The 19,257-nt window shown below is 56.2% G+C and overlaps 1 protein-coding gene across 3 annotated transcripts in view; it reads right to left on the reverse strand.

Annotated features, from left to right (window-relative positions):
• Nucleotides 1-1,037: 1,037 nt before the first annotated feature.
• The window catches only part of ANLN (anillin, actin binding protein), a 29,198-nt gene continuing 10,978 nt past the window's right edge, over nt 1,038-19,257 (reverse strand). The window contains exons 8-26 of one of the 3 annotated variants that reach the window (XM_069084414.1): nt 18,260-18,374; nt 15,955-16,062; nt 15,449-15,678; nt 15,016-15,161; nt 14,689-14,836; nt 14,104-14,239; nt 13,650-13,829; nt 13,057-13,180; nt 11,824-11,872; nt 11,435-11,491; nt 10,123-10,161; nt 9,931-9,952; nt 9,698-9,810; nt 9,010-9,063; nt 7,510-7,611; nt 6,095-6,181; nt 4,335-4,442; nt 3,531-3,703; nt 1,038-2,040 (exon numbers count right to left, since the gene is read on the reverse strand). In XM_069084414.1, coding sequence (XP_068940515.1) covers nt 1,917-2,040; nt 3,531-3,703; nt 4,335-4,442; nt 6,095-6,181; nt 7,510-7,611; nt 9,010-9,063; nt 9,698-9,810; nt 9,931-9,952; nt 10,123-10,161; nt 11,435-11,491; nt 11,824-11,872; nt 13,057-13,180; nt 13,650-13,829; nt 14,104-14,239; nt 14,689-14,836; nt 15,016-15,161; nt 15,449-15,678; nt 15,955-16,062; nt 18,260-18,374 — 2,115 coding nt within the window. In that variant the 3' untranslated portion in view covers nt 1,038-1,916. The remainder of the gene's footprint in view (nt 2,041-3,530; nt 3,704-4,334; nt 4,443-6,094; nt 6,182-7,509; nt 7,612-9,009; nt 9,064-9,697; nt 9,811-9,930; nt 9,953-10,122; nt 10,162-11,434; nt 11,492-11,823; nt 11,873-13,056; nt 13,181-13,649; nt 13,830-14,103; nt 14,240-14,688; nt 14,837-15,015; nt 15,162-15,448; nt 15,679-15,954; nt 16,063-18,259; nt 18,375-19,257) is intronic. The other 2 variants (XM_069084415.1, XM_069084416.1) reach the window with 2 other exon arrangements.

The following is a 19,257-nucleotide window of genomic DNA, read 5'->3' on the forward strand; positions in this document are numbered from 1 at the left end:
TCAGCGGACAACAGCCGCCAGTATCTCAAGTGGGAGAAGAGACCAGGCAGTGGTGGAAGAAAAGCCTGGAGGTGACAGTGGGAGGACAAGGAGACCCCCTCCCAACCAGGGAGGGCCCTGAGCCCCTTTCAGCAGGAAAGAGCCAGGCGTCAGTGAGTACAAGCGGAAGGAGAAAGTTGAAGGTCTAAGGATGAAAGCAAGTTCCACAACTAAGGAAAGGGAACTTCAGGACACGCACAGGGGAGGAGAGGTGGGATTGCACAAACCCAGCCACAGCTCAGAATCACTGAGGCAGGGTGAGCATGAGGGGGGAGAATGCTAACCCTTGAGGTCAGGCAGACTATCAGCAGAGAGCAGAGGTAAACGGACTGGCTCCCCCTCAATGCCCAGCCTTACTGCAGGGGTGGGTGATGGTCAGTCTCGTGAGGTCCAGCTAAAAGCAGGCTGGAGCAGAAAGAAGGCACAGCCTGCAGGCATCTGGACAGGAAGCCCCACAGTCCAGGACTGGCCTCCAGCCTTCAGCACCCCGGAGAAGGCTCTGGGATGAAGAGGGGGCTGATTCAGGAGTGAGACCACAGACCTGGGAGCTGATCCAGGGACAAAGGCAGAGGGACGGGCTGCTGACCAAGACAGGATCGGGACCCAGGGCTGTTTAAGCCCCCTCACCCATCCATGTCCGGAGCCTACATGATGCCGTGAGGTCACAGAGGCAGGAAGCAGCAGAGCCAGGATTAGACCCCAACCCTTCTGACTCCCCCTCCCCCCAAATACACACTGGCTGATGGATGTGCCATCATTCTTCCTAGAGAGCTGTCTAGACAGGGGATGTAAGCAGGGAGGCCTAGGGAAGGCCTGATCCCATGGCCACTGACACATCCAGGATGCTCTGGGCTTTACAGAGCACATCCTTCCCGCAGATCAGTCTAGGATGCGGCCCTAGGATCAGAACGGCCCCAGAGGGCAGAGACGCTCTGGTCACATGGCCTCGCTCTATGCATTACAGTCTCAACACATGCTGCGAAAAATAACCCCTTCAATAAGATATTTACAAGCATTTATTTGGGTAAATACATAAAATATATATTTAGGGTATATATCTGAGAAAAACTAGATTTCCAAAGAAATACCATATAACAAGAAAACAATGGCTGAAATTAGTGTTTTTAAGTGAGAACCAATAGCTTAAGATTCAGAAAAAATACTCAAAGTCTATTTAAAATGCCAGCTAAACGCCCCTGCTTTACAATGCCTGAAGTTTCTCTGACAAATCACTTTAAAATGCATGAAGACACCGCCATCTCAGGACACAAAAAGGAAAGAAACCTTTGGCAAGGAAAGCATTAGTCCATAGCAGCTTTATAAAAATTATTTACTCTCTATCAAAATTCCACACCAATTCCTGCAATGTCTCATACCAGGAGCGCATGCAAAGTCTACAGACTGCTTCAGGACACAAGCAGCGGCCTCCTGCGGAGCCGGGCCGCCTGCCTGCGAGGCAGGTGACAGCAAAGGCCGAGGAGTATTTTGGAAGAAAGTCTTAAAGCCCTCAGTGAAATCTTTATGCAAACCAAGCCTTGCTGAAATAGCCTTCCCCGCTCTCTGGCTGCACCCACAAGCTCCAGCCACAGCAAGGAGGCTGAGCAGAGGCTCCCTAAGGCCTTCAGGTCGTCTTCCCTACCCTGCAGCACCACCCCTCCCCCAACACGCTCAGGTGCAAACAAGACTTAGGGAAGCCTAAGGAGTGACCGGGAGGAGGTGCAGAAAGCTGGCGCAGCACAGCCTGTGCCAAGCAGGTGCCCTCCTGCTGAACTGGGCACCACAGGAGAGGTTAGTAGTGAAAGGTCTGCACACACAGAGAACAGGGATAGCCAAGCCGAGACCCGTGCGCCCAGACGATGGCCAGAGCCCGCACAGGCTCAGGCCTTGCCCACGGGCTTATAGCAGGCATCCGGTTGCCAGAGGCGAATGTCCACGAGGACTTGGTTCAGCTTCTGCATCCACAGGTCCCGCTCCTCCTTCGTGTCAGCAGACAGCCAGTTCCTGCGGGGAGAGGCAAGAAGGTATCAGTGCCCTTCCCCAGGCTGCCGCAGAGCGAGACTGTCCCGAGACTGGCCCTCCTGGGGCCACCCCTCTGTAGGTAACCTCTGCTAGCCACTAACAGGTGGGGAACAGGTTCTGCTGCAGCGGCCTGCGGTGAGCCGGGCTCCGACGGACCCTCTGCCCTTGTGCGTGTAAGGCCCAGCTGCTCCCTGAAACAAAGGTCCCCCTCTTCTGGCTGTACCGCCACCCCCCCATCCTTCCTCAGCAGCCACCCCCCTCTACCTCTCCTCTGGCTTCTGGCCTCACCATTGAGCCCGACCACGCTCTTCCTCGGGCCCCACCCCCTTGCTGGATCCTCACCCACACCCCCTAACCATGGGGTCTCCTGCTCTTCTACCTCCATTCCTCACAGCTCCATGCAGACCATTCTCATTGATTTATCCAGCTCTACCCTCTCCCCAGGACCAGATGCCCCCTGGGCCTTCCAACAGTGATGTCCCAGATGTGCCCAAACACGACCTCCTTACCTTTCCTGGCCTAGTCTCTTCTCTCCCAGACTTCCTTTTACTATGGAAGGGCATCCATGTCCTCCCACTCACCGGGCTTAAAAGTCCGCTGTCATGCTCCACTCCCATACCGCCTCAGTGGCCCCCAAACACAGGCCCCTCCTCTCCTCTGACCCTGCCCCACCCACATCCTCACTACTGCAGTAGCTGCTGGCGGTGGAGGGTGGGGGTCTGCCTGCCATCCAGCCACCAGAGTGATTTCCTAAAGCGAAGGTCTGACCATCTCCTGCCCCTGACTATGGCCTGGCCGTGCGACCTTGTGACCCTGTGACCCCAGCCTCCTGGTGGCCCCCAACTCCAGGCACCTTCTCTGGCCCTCGGCCCCGGTGCCTCCCCTGGGTCGCTATGGGCAGTCTCTCTGCCAGTAGGTGGGTTGCTCCTTGAGAGCATGGGCCTTTATCTGCAGCCCCACTGTCTGGCACACAGTAGGCATTTCTGCTTACTGGCAGGGTGTTCTGGCGCTGCCACACGGCTACCAGGCACAAAGACCCACAAGATAGGGTCCCTCAGAGGGCACTGGAGGACCGGGGCCCGAGGACGGCAGGACCTGCCCACCGAGCATCTGGTGAGAAGCCGCCAAGGTGCTCAGAGATGTGTGTCCCATCCTCTGGGGGGACAGGGGGCTTTAGGCCTGTAGGGAGGGTCCTCGACGAGACTTGACAGGCCAGAGTCATGCGGGAGGCAACACTCTTGGCCACGCTGAGGAAGGAGGGGGCCCCGCAGAGCCGGACGACAGAACCCAGTGAGGGCCCCGGCCTCGAATGGTGAAGAGCCCTCCCACACGTCCTGGCTGCGGCTCACAAGGCTGCTTCCTGTGTCTGGCCTCTCCCCGCATGGGCCCCCCCAGCCTAAGCCACCGCGGCTGCCAGCACGTACAGCGACTCTCGCACAGTCGGCAGGGCACGAGCGCGGGGCAGTACTCACTTGGTGACGCACAGCGTGTCTCTGCACTGGCTGACCAGAGTTTCTTTGTCATCTTCTCTCTGCGGGCGGACGGTGACCAATTCAAACGTGTTGCGTCGGGCACAGAACTCGCGGCTGGCCGGCTCTATCTGCCGACTGGTACAGTTGGCCAAGTTGATCCTCCCTAGCGGGGTCTTTCAAACACAAACACAAACGCACCATGAAATTTCCAGGTCCCAGGTCACATTTTAAATCAACAATATTTGCACTGAGCATTCTGATTTACTTATATTAAACTACTGATACAAAGTTCTTAAAAACGCACCATCCTCCAAGATCACATTCTGGATAGAAAGCGTGCCCGTGAGGGCGAGCACCTAGGCCAGCCCCCACCCCTGCTGGGGCTCCAAGGGACGCTAGGCAGAGTCGGGGGGTCACCCTAAGAACGTGGGGGCCAAAGTGGGGATGGACCCTGGGGATGCCCGCCTCGGCCCCATGCCCCACCCTCCGGGCTCCACAGATGGGTGCTGGGTGCTTCTCTAAACCCTAGAGACAGGAGGGAGACGTCCCCAAGAAACCTTCTGGGAGAGAGAGCTCGGACAGAGCGCGACAGGATGCTGAGCTCTCAAGAGACTGGGCACATTTCCGAGAAAGAACAGAGGAACAGAGCGCGCCGCCCGCCAAAGCGCACACTTGGTCTTGGTTCTGTGCCTTCCCAGCAAAGACAGCCACGGGTGGGTGATGCCCAGCGGGAAGGTGGCCCGTCTACTCTGGGGCTGCTTCCTGGCCCGTGTCTCCCCACTGACACACCAAGGCCGCGACTACCTTTCGTTTCTCGTCATCCGGGTAGGTCCAGTAGGAGATGCAGTTTCCAGACAGAGCGCACCAGCGCCTATGCCAGGCTCCAAACCCACTGACGTCCTCAAAGATGGTCTGGAATGAAGTGAGAGAAATGGTGAGCCAAGGCAGGCGGAGGAGGGGGGGTTGGCAGCTGAGAAGCTGCGTCTGAGTCCTGGCCTGAGCCTGGGGGTGGAACGGGCGGGTCCAGCAAGCGGTCAGTGAGGTCTGGAATCAGCAGAGCCTAGAGGTCACCCAAATCATGAGGGACCCGAGGACACACACATGCACGCATATGCACGTATACGCACATACACATGTGCACACACACACAGACACACGTGCACACACACCCCTCCTTTGGCAGGATTACGGGAAAACCATCAAAGGCTCGGCCACCAGCGCCAGCTGGAGCACAAGACCAGAGGATCCAATCTCCTTTAGCTGTCTCTATCACAAGATCTATTATAAAGCAGGCCAACTGAGAAGGCCTGGGCCGGCTCAGGCCAGGGGTGGGCCCTGCCCCCACAGCCCGCACCCCACCCACCGAGCATGGCCCAGGGGCTGGCAGGAACCCTCTGAACTGCCGGGTGCTGTCTAAGAAACACCGAGTTTTCCTCTGGCCATAATTTGATTAGTGACATGATTCCTCTTGAGGAGAAGAGTTAAGTCTAGTTTTCAAGCACCATTGCCCATGGCTAACAGCAAACAAAGAGGGGCCTGGGGGCAGGGGCTCTCGCCCTTCCCTGCCTCCACAGACAGGCCAGCACTTGTGCCAGGCCACTGCTTGCCACAAAGCCCAGCCACTTACTGTGCTCTGGGGAGCGCAAGGAAGGCTCACTCTCACGTTCTGTTTACTTTCTCTGTGTGCGCCTTCTTGAAGAGAGGCATTAGAGAAGCTGATGAAGGTGGCTGTGATCATGGGACAAGCTTCTACCAAAACCAGGGGGCCCGCACTCTCCCGGCTCAAACCCCCAGATTCTCCAGAAGTCACATCCCTCTGACCAGCATCCCCCAGGCCTGCTCTTGGGACGGGGATAGGGGCCTGGGGTCCCCTGGCTGAAGGCCAGGCACGGGGAGGAAGAGGAGGCATAGCTGAAAATATGGGTACTGCCCCTTGGATCAGGGCAGGCAGCCCGAGCCTCGGCCCAGGACCCCATCTGGACTGCAGTGCTCTGAGCTCCCCAATAAGCTGACTGCTCAGGAAACTGACAGTGGCCCACACCGCCACAGCCCCACCAAGGGAAAAGGGCGGCTAAAGTGGGGCTGGGGTCTGAGGATGGATTTCCGAGCTCGTCTGCAGCCACCTGCTGGACCCATTTGTAACTACAAATACCAGAAAACTTGGGGTTTTTGGTGACTCCTTCTGCACTCTCCCTCCCTCTGCCCCACCCCAGACCCAAGGTCTCTTCCCCCCTTGGAGGGTATTGGGGTGCTTTCTGCCGGCTCCGCTGGCTTGGTCTGTACAACGCACTGCCTTGAGACATTTCTGGTCCTGCTCCCATTTCCGTATGTCAGCATCTTACAGGAAAACTGAGCTCCTCTCCCTCCTCTTCTTCCCCCTGAGGCCCTGGCACTCTGGTCACCTCCATGCCCTTGTACCACCACGGGCCAGGCCGGCTTCCCACATGCTCCTCCACGGAGCTCCCCGCCCCCAGTCTTTGGCAGCGCCCATTAACACAATCAAACAAAACACACTATTCTAGACTTTAAAAGGAGAGGGAACAAAATCACAAAGTTTCACTTACCAGAAAGCCCTTTTCTTCCACAAAGGAGTTCACCTGGCACTTTATCTTTAAATAAATATGACCTTCCAACGGACACAAGAAAGGCACCTGTGGAAAGAAAGGCGGCTGAAGGAAGCTGTCTGGCAGCGGTTTACGCAGCCCAGAGATGGAAGGGGCAGGGATGGCGTGGCCCTGGGGGTTCCCAGTGATTTCCAGGATCTGACCTTAGCAACCAGAAGCTGGACTGAGAGTCAGAGAAGTGCGAGGCCTCCTAAGAGAAAGGGATTCTGGAGAACATGAAAAGGAGGTGCTTCCCCACAGCTGAGCTCTCAGCAGAGGCATCTGCTGGGTCATCTTGGAAGAAACCACCCAGGATGCTGCCCCCTCTTTAACACTGACTGGCGGCCACAGGACGCTCCCACCGCAGGAATGGCATCCACTCTCAGCAAACACACATGGGAGATGAACCGAGGCAGGGCCCCCGGGAGCCAGGGCAGGCCGAGAGGGAAGGAGGCCCCATGGAGAGGGCATGGGGGTGGGGAGCCTAGGACCAGAGGCCAGCCCATGCTTTGGTCTCTAGGTCACCAAATCAGAAACTCAAAGGTTCTGACACAGAACGTCAGAGGGGGCGCCGGGCATCATCTGTCCCACAGCAGAACGCTCTGTTCCCACGCTCAAACTGACCTCAGGAAAGACAAGGGCAGTGCTGACCACCAGAGCAAGATAGTGCTGCATCCCCACCCACTGCCCAGGGCCCTCTCGTGGTGCCATTCTTCCAAGGGGGGATGAAAAGCCTGCTGGCGTAAGCATACAGCCTCTCTGGGCGCACTCTGCATGGCCCCCTGCTGCTCAGCCACACCCACTGACCCACCCCATGCTTGCTGGCCTCATTAGGGTGACCTTCACTCTCTTGGCTTTTCCAGGGACCGGTTACACCTCTCTCCCCTCCGAGGGGGCAGCCCTTAAAGCAAGGGGATCTGTAGCATTTGGGCATAGAGCCCCTGACCAAAGCACAGGGGAGCTCAGAGAAGGTAGGCCAGGGCGCACCAAGAGAAACGGATGCCCATGTGCTGGGCTGGGAGGCAGGAGGCTACAGACACAGGCCAAGCCGGGGACAGAGGGACAGCTGCCCTCTGGAGTCAGGTCTGAAATCACCAAGCCTGCTCCAAGACACAGCGGGGCACGCCCAGACAACAGGCCTGAGCTTTATCCAGCCCAGGAGGGCACTCGCAGAACTGGCCATCAATGGGCCATGCCCATCACTTCAGAGAGGTTGGCAGGGAACAAGCTGGCCCCAATCTCAGGGCCAGGAGCCCCCAAGAGTGAACCCCCCAGGCCTCAGAGCCATCAATGACATGTCTGTAACAAAATCCCATGGGGGGGGGGGAGTGGCGATCTGTGCTTTAAAACTCTGCGCCCTGGGACACCACCTCTACCTGTCCAGCAAAACACTCTGAGAACTTGGGGGACAGAGACAGGCCGCCTGATGGAGGTGGGAAAACATCTGCTCCCTCAAACCTCCAAGTTTTCAGCGATATCTGTTTTATGGATATGAAAGAGGGATTTGGGTTAGCACCAAACAAGCTCTGAACTGAGATTTGGTACCGTCCCCTCTCTGTCTCTCTCTCCCCTCTCTCCTTTTTCTCTCCCTATTTCTCTCCTCCCTCCTCTTTCTCTCTCCCTTTCTCTTTCTCTCCCCTCTGTCTCTCCTTTCTCCCTATTTCTTTCTTTTTCTCTCCTGTTTCTCTCTCTCCCCTCTCTCCTTTCTTTTTCTCTCCCTATTTCTCTCTCTCCCCTCTATGTCTCTCCTTTCTCACTATTTCTTTCTTTTGCTCTCCTCTGTTTCTGTCTCTCCTCTCTTTTCTTTTTCTCTCCCCTCTATTTCTGTCTCTCTCTTTTCTTTTTCTCTCCCTATTTCTCTCCCCTCTCTCTGTCTCTCTCCTTTCTCTCTATTTCTCTCTTTTTCTCTCCCCTCTCTCTGTTTCTGTTCCTCTCTCTCTCTCTGTCTCTCATTTGTTAGAGTCTTTTAAAGGTAAAGAGACTCTAACAAGCTGCTTCCTGACTATGGCTGACCAGAGCTGGACTAAAATCCCGCCGACCATGACCCCGTGGCACCTGCTGGGAAGTCCGTGCTGCTGCTCATTCATCTCCCAGTCACTCTCTGTGGCCCCACTGGGGGTTTTCTGGGCAGACCCTGGCGCACTGGCCCTCCAGCTCTCCAGCCCTTTGCCACTGCCCCCCTACTAAGCACCTTCTGAGAGTAAGTTGGGCAGCCAGGAGGCGCTGGAGTCAGGGAGACTCAGCTTCCCAAGTTCAGATGCAGCCTCAGACAGCTACTTACTAGGTGACCCTGGGCAAGTGACTCACCCCTGCTTGCCTCAGTTTCCTCACTGGTAAAATGAGCTGCAGAAGGAAAAGAAATGGCAAACCCCTCCAGCGTCTTTGCCCAGAAAACCCGCGTTGGGGTCACAGAGTCGGACACAACTGGAATGACTGAACAATTCTAAGCCGGATATCTGAATGCCGGCAATCTCCACGCACTTCACAGAAATACCCAAACCCCAAAGCCCCCCTCCCCAGGGAGGGTTTTCTCAATTTCAGAAATTTGACATTTGACAGACTATTTTTTAGCATTTCCATGATTTGCAGACCATGACAGAGAGAGGCCGGGTTGTACTGAAGTGAGAAGTAGAGACCCCGACGGCCACGCACATGCACGAGAAGGAGCCCTTCTCCCTCACAGGAAGAGGAAACATGGAGGAAAGCTGGGGACCCCCAAGAGTCCAGAGAGAGGGGCTGACACCAAGTTAGGAATCAGCTCTTTTCTTATTTCTTAAGAGTAAGAGGTTAGTGGGGTCAACACAGAGCATGCAGCCAAGGGTTAGGCGGGCCCTCTCTTTATGCATATTAGTTTTAAGCAAATTAAATATGGCAACCTTGTCGTGGAACATATAACCCAGTAGCTCCCGCTCTTTTACATCATAATTTATCTAAAACATGAAAATAAAAAAAGAAAAGAAAGGCCTGATCACTGCTATTTGTTAAATTAGCTGAAGTTAACTGAATTTTTAAAAGGCTTTATCTTTAAAGTTTTCAACATTAGGGAAATTCCCACCCATATTAGCAGTTTGAAAACAGAAATGTCTTCTATGCAACATTCTCTCGCCGTCCCCCTGCCGCGCCAGCGTTCGTGTGGCTCGGTGACGGCCCTTGTGCTCGGTCGTGGTAAGTAAGCCAGTGACCCCAAAAATCTCCTGAGCTAAAAGATGCCTTTTAACACATCAGTGAGAAAATGTCACAGCATTAAAACCCCAAGGGTTTGATCCCAAACATTAGCACCACGTTCCCCATGTGGGGGCCAGAAGAGACCCTTGGGATGTTTTCTCTTCCGCTGCCAAAGTCTGGGGGGAGGGGAGCTTGCCCCCAAGCTGAGGAGTTCAGCCGCAGGGTCTTTGGAAAATCAAACAGACCAATCAAAGGCTCCACAATTCTGAGATCAATCAAAGGCTCTACCTTCTGCACGGGAGAGTTCTAAAAAATCTGGAAAGTCCTTTGCTTTTTTGGATTGGGTTTAGGGGGGAAACAAAAACAACCTGACAAGCCTTCATGGAAACATCAGATTACCTTATCCAAAGCAAACTTGCTGCTTCCTATGGAAGAGAGCGACAGGGTGTGGGACCCGACAAGCATGAAGCTGCTGGTACGCACGGCGTGGAGGCCGCCCGGGCTCGCCATCACTGTGGACAAGAGACGCGAGTTCACACAGCAGGCAGGCATGGGGGGAGCTGCCCCCACTGCCGCCCACCAGGTACCCGCGAGGTCAGGCCACCAGAGCCTCAAGGCCTGACACTGCTCACCTGAAGAGTGGAGGCTGCCCTTCTGAAAAAGAAAAGAAGGGAAATGCAGGTCAGCATCTTTCTTTGATGGACTGAAAACAGCAAGTCAGTGGAGGGGAGATGCCAATGCTCTCAATGCAGGGACAGCCCTGCACCCCCCAGATCTAAGCCCCCGCCCTCACGGACACCAAGGAAAAAGTCAGGACTACTCACGGCAGTGATGGATGTCAAGAGTCGCTTGGGAGTGATGGCCTAGGAGGGAAGCAGGCTCGAAATGAGGCAGACACCCCCGAGCTGCAGCCCCTCTGAGCGGGGAGCAGAGCCAGCCCAGAGGATGTCTCAGGCACCTTCCAAGCGCCCCCCCCCTCAGGCCGCTAGCCCCACAGGCGTCAGCACAGGAGACCAGAGGCCCCTGGTCCTCCCACCCACATAGAGTCTAGACCGCCACCCCATTTCCCCTCTTCATCTCTCCTCTTCCGCTCCCTATCTCTGCCTCCACTTGGGGCCAAACTCCAAGAAGGAGCTGCTTGCCTTTGCTACCCCGGCCCCTGGGGATAGGGCCCCTGCACCGTTCAATGACACAGCCCTTTCCAAGCAGCCCTGCTCTGACCAACAGACTGAGCAGAGGCTACAAAGGCAGAAACAAAACCACCATCCCCTCGAGGAGCCTGTGACCCAAGGCGGGGTGCCCCAGGACAGGGCCCCAGGGCTGGGCGAGTCACCAGGAGAAGGGAGAGAAGTACAGCCAGTGGCAGCCCCGCCACAGGGGTGGTTTCCCTTTGCCGGCCCAATGCCTCCCTTTCCAAAGGAGCCACTGCCCGTCCCCTCTGGACACAAATCACCACTGGCTGCAGCCGCCCACTCTCCATAAAGACCCCCACTTCTGGTGCTGCCCTGCAGGCCCACGAGTGGCCGCAGCGCCCCAATGGGATCCAGCCCCACTGCTCTGTCAGTGTCCCACCCCAGGCAAATGTGAGGGGGCATGTGTGTGTGCGTGTGTGAGGGTGTGTTAGGGAGATGTGAGTGCATGTGCACATGTGTGCGTGTTGGGGTGTGAGGGAATGAGTGTACATATGTGTATTGGAGTGAACGTGAGGATGAGTTGTAGGGTGGGTGTGGGGAGGGATCTGTGTTGCAGTGGGTGTGTATGTTAGGTTGAGTGGCATAGGAGTGTGTGTGTGTGTGTGTTAGGGGGGTGTGAAGGTGTGTGTGTGCACACACGCATGTATGTGTGTGTTGGGGACAGGTATGAGTGGGTGTCTCATAAAAAACCACTAGAGACAGGGCAGCTAGGTGGTGCAGTGAATAGAGCACCAGCCCTAGAGTCAGGAGGACCTGAGTTCAAATCCGACCTCAGACACAACACAAAAACTAGCCGTGTGACCTTGGGCAAGTCACTTAACCCGAACTGCCCTCCAAAAAGAAAAGGAAAAACCCACTAGAGACGATCTTTCTTTGAGAAGAGCACACTAATGTCCCCAGACCGTCCATCCCCGCTGGCGCCTTTCCAGCACAGGTTCCTCACCTTGGCCTTGGACGTCTTCTTCTTCTTGTCAGGCCCTGCGGAAGCTTTCTTTTGGACCTGCACAAAAGCACCAATGTTAATGTAAACCCCGGGCCTTTCCCAAGTGCCCTCTTCTTTCTAGGCTTGGGGGTGCTCCTGTGATCCCTGCTCTGGGGAGGGGGGGGAAGCTGAAGCTGGCACCTCTCAGGCACTCAGGCCCTGAGCTGCTGAGCCCTCACACTGACCAAGGTAGGAGAAACCAGACCAAGTCACAGTCCCACGCCAACCAGGGGAAGCCCCTTCCAGCGTGGGCAAGCTAGGGAGGCCCCACTGTGCTGAAGGAAAATAAGAAGCCTAAGCCTGACAACGTCAATCTCTTGGGATTGCTACAGACAGCACAGAACACTCACCAAACTGTAAACTTCAACACTGATTTCAAAGTCATTGGACACGTCTTGCCTACAAGATAAAGGAAGCGTCAGGGGTTCCTCCAAGCAGCCGCGGTCATGCCCAGCGCCTTCCGGTCAGCAAGCTTGCGGCAGCGCGGAGAGCCAGCAGGAGAGAGCAGTCTGGTCCTGCCTGTGTGACAGTTACACCTGCCCTTGCCTAAAGCAGGAGGCCACTCCATCCCCCAAAAGCACACAAGCCTGTATGCAGAGCTGGGACCTCCTGCCCAGACCGGGTTTTAATAGGCACCCCAACAAAGAAACCACTTGCCCCAAAAGAGAACAGACCAGCTGGTACTGGGTGTCATTGCCTAGGCACCAGGGTGAACAGAAAGAGTGAAACCACCCCTGCCCCCAGGAAATCTAGGCTGCGAAGGGAAGAGGGAGGGGAAGGCAGGGCAGAAATCCCCACGACACAGAGAGGGGTCCAGAAGGCCTGGGGGTGAGCCCCAGAACCCACAAAGGGAGGTTTCAAAAGCAAGAGCCAACCAGAGGAAGGCTTTAAGGGGCAGAGGCCTTTCTGAATGGGGTGCCATGTGCTCAGAGGGGCCCAATGGCATCATGGGCCACGTCCTGACTTGTAAGTGAACGGGACTGAAGGGAGCAGGGCTGTGCAGTCACCAGTCTCACTCCCTCCTCCAGAGTCACAGGAGCCCAGTGGCAGGACACCGGCAAGGGCCCAGGACACCGGCAAGGGCTCAGGACACCGTAGGTGACCGTAGTGACTTCCACATCTAACCAAGCTCCAGCACTCCACAGCACCCTCTTCAGCTGACTAATGGCTATGCTCTCCTCCGCCCATCCTATCAGATGGACATCTTCATGTGCTTGGGGCAGACACCCCCCTGACTCACCACTGAGTCTGGCCCCCTAGGTCACCACTGGTATTTACTGAGTAGGGGAGGTGACATGGCTGGACCTGGCCCTTCAGAAAGTGCTCTGGCTTGAGGCAGGTGGATGGACCAGACGTCGACCTCGGCTGATTTCATCAGGGAATCCTACGCATTAGGGCCCTGAAGCTCCAGCCATGGCAGCTGGTCAGCACTCGGCCATGCTTGTCCCATGCCCTCTCACATGGCCGCAGAGCTCCAGGAAAAGGACACTCCCAGGTCCCGGGCGCTGCCTGACCCTAGAACTTTCTACTCCTTCAGGGAGGTGGGGGAGGGCGACTCCTGAATACCAGACCCTTTTACTTACAGAGTGAACGTGGTGGGGAACGTCAGGGCGTCTCCAGAAAGAGAGTCAGCCGTGCTCGCCAAAGGCGTTGTGACCATATTCTCAGCGCCTGCTTTCAGCATGATTAAGTAGTAATTTGTTGCTTCTGTAGAGAACAAGACCTCTATTTCAGAAATGCTGCATGTGTGGCCTCTCTGAAAGGCAAGGTATGGAGGCCACACACCCCCAGGGACTGCCCCTTTAGGCTTTTCCGGCATCTCAAGCTCACACAGGCTTGTGTGAGGGGCTGACAATCAGAGCCGGCCAGAGCAGAGGGGGTGGGCTGACACCTCCCACGGTCCAGAGTGTGGTTCCAAAATAACACCCTGCTTCATGGTCATCAATTCTTCAAGTGGCCCCGGCTCCTGGGTTTGCAAGGTGGAGGCAGCAGCCTCCAGGACATCACACGATCCAAGAACCCAAGTGTCCCACAGCCCATCCTCTCCACACGCCCAGTGACAAACTGCTCCAGGCCCCAGATCCGAGGAGGAAGAGTGTCGATGCCCACCCCCAGTGCCCTCATCTTTGGGCCTCCATGCACACGCGTGGACAAGGGCGCCAGCCCCACACCCTACCTGCTCGCTGGGCGGGGTCACAGATGAAGTCGGCTTTCAGGGGCAGTCGGAACTCAGAGAGGGCGATGGAGCCCCGCGACGGAGCCAGCTCGCCGGACGTGGGGCTGGCTCGGGGCCGGCGCTGAGGCCCCTCTGCCTTCAGCCTATTTAGCTCTTCGATCAAAGCCGCCCTCTTCTCAGCTGCACAGAAATCCCAAAGGCCCCACTCTGTGGGCCTCGTCCGTGTCCCCCCACGCTCCCAGCCCACATCCTCCCCCCGGCACGTAGCTGGCCTCTCCCAGCTCCGCTTCAGGAAGGCACGACAGAGCGGCTAGGTGGGAAAGGGCAAAAACTCAGGGCCGTGGTTAAGACAAAGTCAGGTTTGAGCCAGAGAGGGAGACTTAAAGGGCTGCTGGCCACTGGGGGCCTCTCAGGGCCCGCCACACACCCACAGTGCCCACCGCGCCCAGCATACTTGCTATCAGGAGGAGTCTCTCGGCCTCGGCCTCTTCCAGGGAGCCCTTCCCGTGCTCGCCATCTATACAGCAATTCAGAGCCTGGCTGGCCTGATAGATCACCGTCTGCTGCAGATTGATCTCATTGTTCAGCTCCTGTCCAATCCAGGGTCAGGAAGGGAAAAAGAGGGTGGGTGGAGTCCAGTTTAGCCAAAAACGATTGAAAGTTAAGTAACCGCAAGGTTTCAGGTTCCAGGGCACCAATCAGCAGGACAGGGTGGTCTGAGCCCCAGCCCAGGGCCTGACGCCGACCCCATCAGGAGCCCACCAGCTTCCCCAGGTGCGATCCCCACCCCCAGAGAAGGGACCTCCTGGAGGGCAAGGACTTCCCCTGGTTCTTCTTGTCCCCTGCTCCAAGCCCAGTGCCGGGCACGTAGCAGGGGCTTCAGAAGCCGTGTGGAAGGAGCGTCTCCTATTCCCTTTCCTGGCCGCCAGAACGTTTTCTCAGAGCAGGGCAGCTCCCGCCTGGCTTGGCACTGGCCCAGGACAGCCCCTATTCAGGTGAAAGCAGTCCCAGGATCCCCGACCTACAGAAAACAACCCACCTGGATCTTCTGCTTGCTGTTCACCGGGTGAGGGAACGCAGGTGTCCTCTCCTCCAGTTTCGAGGAGACGTCTTCTCTGCGAACAATCACCTGCTTTATTGAAGGGCGCTCAGTCTCTCTGAACCGCTGAGAGCGGTAGGCATCAATGCTGCAGAGAAGAAAGGGGCGATGTCTCAGCTGCAGCCACTGCCGGCTCCGCCTTCAGCGGAATCCAAGGGCAGCACCCCCGACCCCCCACCAAAGGCAAGCCGGCAAGGCTCACCAAGGGCCAGGACCCTGCGGGGAAGGGTGCCATTGCCCTTGGAGACCAGTTTTCTCCCCCTTCACCTGTAGGGAAGGTCGCGGTCCCCAGAGCTGATGCTGTCCCCAGACTCGGCTCTGGGGACCCGAGTCCTCTGGAATTTCCCAGGCTTCGAGCTTTCATCGCTTGCACTACTCTCTTTCGTTTCCAGACTAGGAGAGGAAGCAAATACCTGAGGAAAAGCATGTTAGACGGCAATGAGTAAAGAAGGTGCCGCACAGTGACGTGCCGGCCCAGCAAAGGCAAGCCCGAAGCTGACTTCCCAAGAGGAACAGCCCTGGAACGAGCCAGATCTCTGCTGGTGTGGGCCCTCTTTCAGGAAGCATTCGGAGCTGCGCAGAAGCTGCCACCAAGGCTGCTTTGGGGGAATAAATGAGGGGAGATAACGACCACGGCGTCCCCAGGGACCCCCGTAGCCAGCCTCGCACCCTTGGGCCGCCCTGCCCCTGCTGTCCTCACCTCTGGACTTCTCACAGCCACCGTTTCCACCAACGGGGTCAGTAAGGACATGGACGAGATGTTCAGGGCCCCCTCCGGCTCGTCCAGGCTGTCTGCATCCTCACTGCTCTCCTGAGGCTCCAGGCCCAGCCCGTTCTCCTCCAAGACGTCACTGAAGATGTCACTGATGACTCTGGAGCTGTTGAGGACGTCGTCATCGCGCACCCTCTTCTCCCCATCATGTGCCTCTTCTAAAAAGAAAAAAGCCTGACAAGCGCGCACGGAAGGCCCCTGTGACGCCCTCTTATAGGAGCCCCCCCACCAGGCTCCCCTCCCACAACCTCCGACACCCCTGCCGCTGCCCAAGGCTGCTCTGAAACACCCCAATAAGACTGGCCAGTGGCAGTGTTCTCAGTTCACCAAAGCTCTCTGCACAAGGCCCGGCGGCCTGACCCCCTGGTGACTCGCTTGCCCCCAGTCCTTACGGGGGGCCACAGACTCCTTGGGGGAAATGGGGACCCACAAACCTGTCTGCTTCTCGACCTCGGGGACCAAAGTGACTTTTGGGGATTTTTCCTCTAAGAACAGAGTAATTTTCAAAGGACTAGACGTGGTCATTTCACTTTTAGGAATGCCTAGAAAATACAGGAAAAACACCCTCAACCTCATCTCCACGAACACTTAAGTTTTCAAACAGAAAAGAATTCCAAGGGCCTAAAGAGTAAACTTCATCAGTTGTGTGATGCCTGAAATCACCACCTCCATCACTGTGAAATCTTTGAAGAAATGCTTCTTCCAATAATGCCAGACACGCGCCTTCCAGCCCTGCGGGGAAGGTGTGCAGACGTTCTCTCTTCTGGGCCTCAGCAGAGACTCAGTGCACCTGCCCGCGCAGTGGAAGGGTGGGGGAGGGGCTAGGGGCATCCCCTCTTAACAGATAAGGGTGTGGCGGCCCGCCCCTGGGCCCAGCCCCCCCCCCCCCCCCGCCCCAGTCCAGCCTACTGCCTTGCATGTAGAATTAGGAAAGGGGTTAGTGAATGAGCCTCAGCCCAACCTTTAATCTCCCTTAGTTTATTTTTTTTTTTTTAAGCAATCGGGGTTAAGTAACTTGCTCAAGGTTACACGGCCAGTTATTTCTGGGTGTGGTGCTGAGTGTCTGAGCCCAGGATTTGATCTCCAGGTAGTCCCAACACTGGAGCCTGTGCTCTTACTCGCTGAGCCACCTGGTCGCCCCTAAGCAATTGGGGTTAAGTAACTTGCTCAAGGTTACAGGGCCAGGTGTTTCTGGGTGGGTGCTAAGTGTCTGAGCCTGGGATTCGATCTCCAGGTCTTCTCAACAGTGGAGCCAGTGCTCTTACTCGCTGTGCTACCTGGCCGTCCCTCCCTTAGTTTATTATTAATAAAACGTCTGTCACTTCAAAGAAGCATAAACTTCAAGGTCACTTGAAGACACAGTTTTTAAAAATCTGTCGTCCCCATATGCACACATGAGCAATGCCCAACGAGAAAGGTCCTGGTACCACAGCCAGCGAAGCTTTCGAGTCCTGGATGGGATGGCATGGGGGAGGTTTGCCCTGGCAAGGACTGAGGCTCCCAATAGTAAAGGGAGGGATGGGGGGTGGGGAGAGCAAAGGGGCTTCCCTCCTCCATGGACGCCTCCCTTTCACTGAACTGGCTTCCAGGGGGGTCAGAGAATGCCCAAATGCAAACACAGATTAAGCACCCACTGACAGTTCCCTATGCTGGGAATACAGAGGAGTCCCCCGCCCTCAAGGAACTCTCACTCCTCAGGGAGGCTGGTCAAGGCAAAAGAGAGCTGAGGCCATCAGGTGCCAGAGCATCTGGGCCTGGGAGCACAGCCTGGAGAGGAGATGGTCTGTGTGGGATGCGCAGCAGGGCAGCCACTGGAAGACAGGCAATGATGAACATGGGGTAAGCTGGAAGGGGAAGGCCTCTCCTCTAGGAGTCCACAGACAAGAGACCAAAGGGACAGAAGCATCGAGCTCTACACAGAACCAGGGATTTCCTAAGGAGCAGCCAAGGCGCTCAGGAAGGGGTGTGGCTGGCCTCTGGGCCCCATGCCCGCATGTACCCTTCCATGGCTGGGGGAAGGTCATGAGCTGTGGCTGCACCACGGGCACCTTCCAGCCCTCGCCTCTCAAGGCTGAGCCCTGTTCCCACCATCCTCACTCTGGGTACCGCCATCACATATGCCTATGGACGTAGCGGATTTCACGGAGTCCTTGTACCACGTGCAGACTCACTCATCCTGCACAGCTGACGCTGGCAGAAAAGCGGCCATTAGCTGCCCCTGTGCCAAGCGGCACTGTGAGGGGCCCTCGGGACACCTCTCCAGCTGCCCCCCAGAGGACACTGAGGCAGTTTTCCCACTAGCTCTGACTCTGCCACATTCTGGATCTGTTCTCATAATGATCGTGACGCCTGACATGGCCTGGTGGCCCTTTCCAAGTCCCCAGCAGATCAAATACATCCTGAGGGTCACAAGCCATGCATGGCCCCCCTTCAGCTCCCCCCCCATGCCCCAGGCCGTTCTGGGCAGCCTTGAGGACTCCCCCCAAGCCCTTCCAAGGTCACAGTCTTCTCCAAGATCTGCACTGAGTGACAAGGCTTCACAAAGTGAGCATCACCTCAAACCACGAAAGGGCCATGGAGACCTTCTTGGGAGCTGCCCAGGACACTGAGGGTGGGCTCACTTCCTCTCAAGCCTAAGCTGGCCTCCTTGCAGAGGAAGCCACCCACATGGTTCTCGAGGAGCCTCTCTTTGGGCTTTGAAGTAGCAAGGGGTCCAAATTATGAGAAAGACAAGCTCACCAGCAGGCTCGTTGCCGGTGCCAGGAGACTTTAGGGGTGTCTGAGGGGCTGCGGCCTGCTCCTTCCTGGGATCAGCCGGGTGCTCTCCTGGTAAATCATCCTGACACGGGGCTGCCTACAGATGAGATGGAAGACACAAGTCAGCACGCCTGCTCACGAGGCCCACCAGGCCACATGTCGCCACCAGAAGCCATGTTCTGTGGAGTCTGCAGACCCCTAGGAGCCAGGACCGATGTCAGAGGGTCCCTGAGCTTGGATGGGAAAAGGACATCTTTATTGTTGCTGATCTCAACCTGGAATTTAGCATTTCCTTCACTTATTTAAAAGCACGATCCTAAGAAGGGGGCGCCAGAGGCTCCAACAGACTGACTGTCCTGGCCCAGGTGTCTGTAGCAGCAAGCACCCAGCGTCCTCAGGGTTTGCTGCTACCACAGGTTCTTGGATCTGCTTTGTTAAAGGAAAGCAACTCAAAAGGGGTTAACAAGCTTACTTTAATCAGTCAGACATATATCGTTTACCTTGTTCAGGGGAAAAAGGTCAGCACCCCGAACTTCAAAGTATACAGGCAGAATTATCAAGACAGAAACAGATCAAGTAGACAGCTTTCCAAACTGTCCAACCATTACATCCATACCCAGTCAACATCTGGGTTTCCACATCTGGGTTTTTCAAAGCCAGGGGGGCCCTGGACAACGGCTTCCCAGAATCCAGATCAAGTCACAGAACACTTCTCAAAGTGAGCCCCCAAAACAAAGCTACACATCAGGGCTTATATAGCCTTCTCCTGGCTCAGAGAATGTAACAACCTTATTGACTCACTGGCCAATCAAAAAGTATCTACTGAAAAACAAGCCTCCCACCCCAGGCTTCAGGTGCACTTTAGCCTAGGGGCAGGGAAGATCTTCCAAATTTGCATTCCCATTACAATGTCCAAGACCCAAAGGAGGTGAAGAGAATCCCTGATCTCACACACACTGACACATACACATACACACACA

The sequence above is a fragment of the Petaurus breviceps genome, unplaced genomic scaffold (genome assembly GCF_028583685.1).
Source record: "Petaurus breviceps papuanus isolate PSGF00001 unplaced genomic scaffold, PetGlider_PUasm1.0 174, whole genome shotgun sequence".
NCBI classification, from domain to species: Eukaryota; Metazoa; Chordata; class Mammalia; order Diprotodontia; family Petauridae; genus Petaurus; species Petaurus breviceps.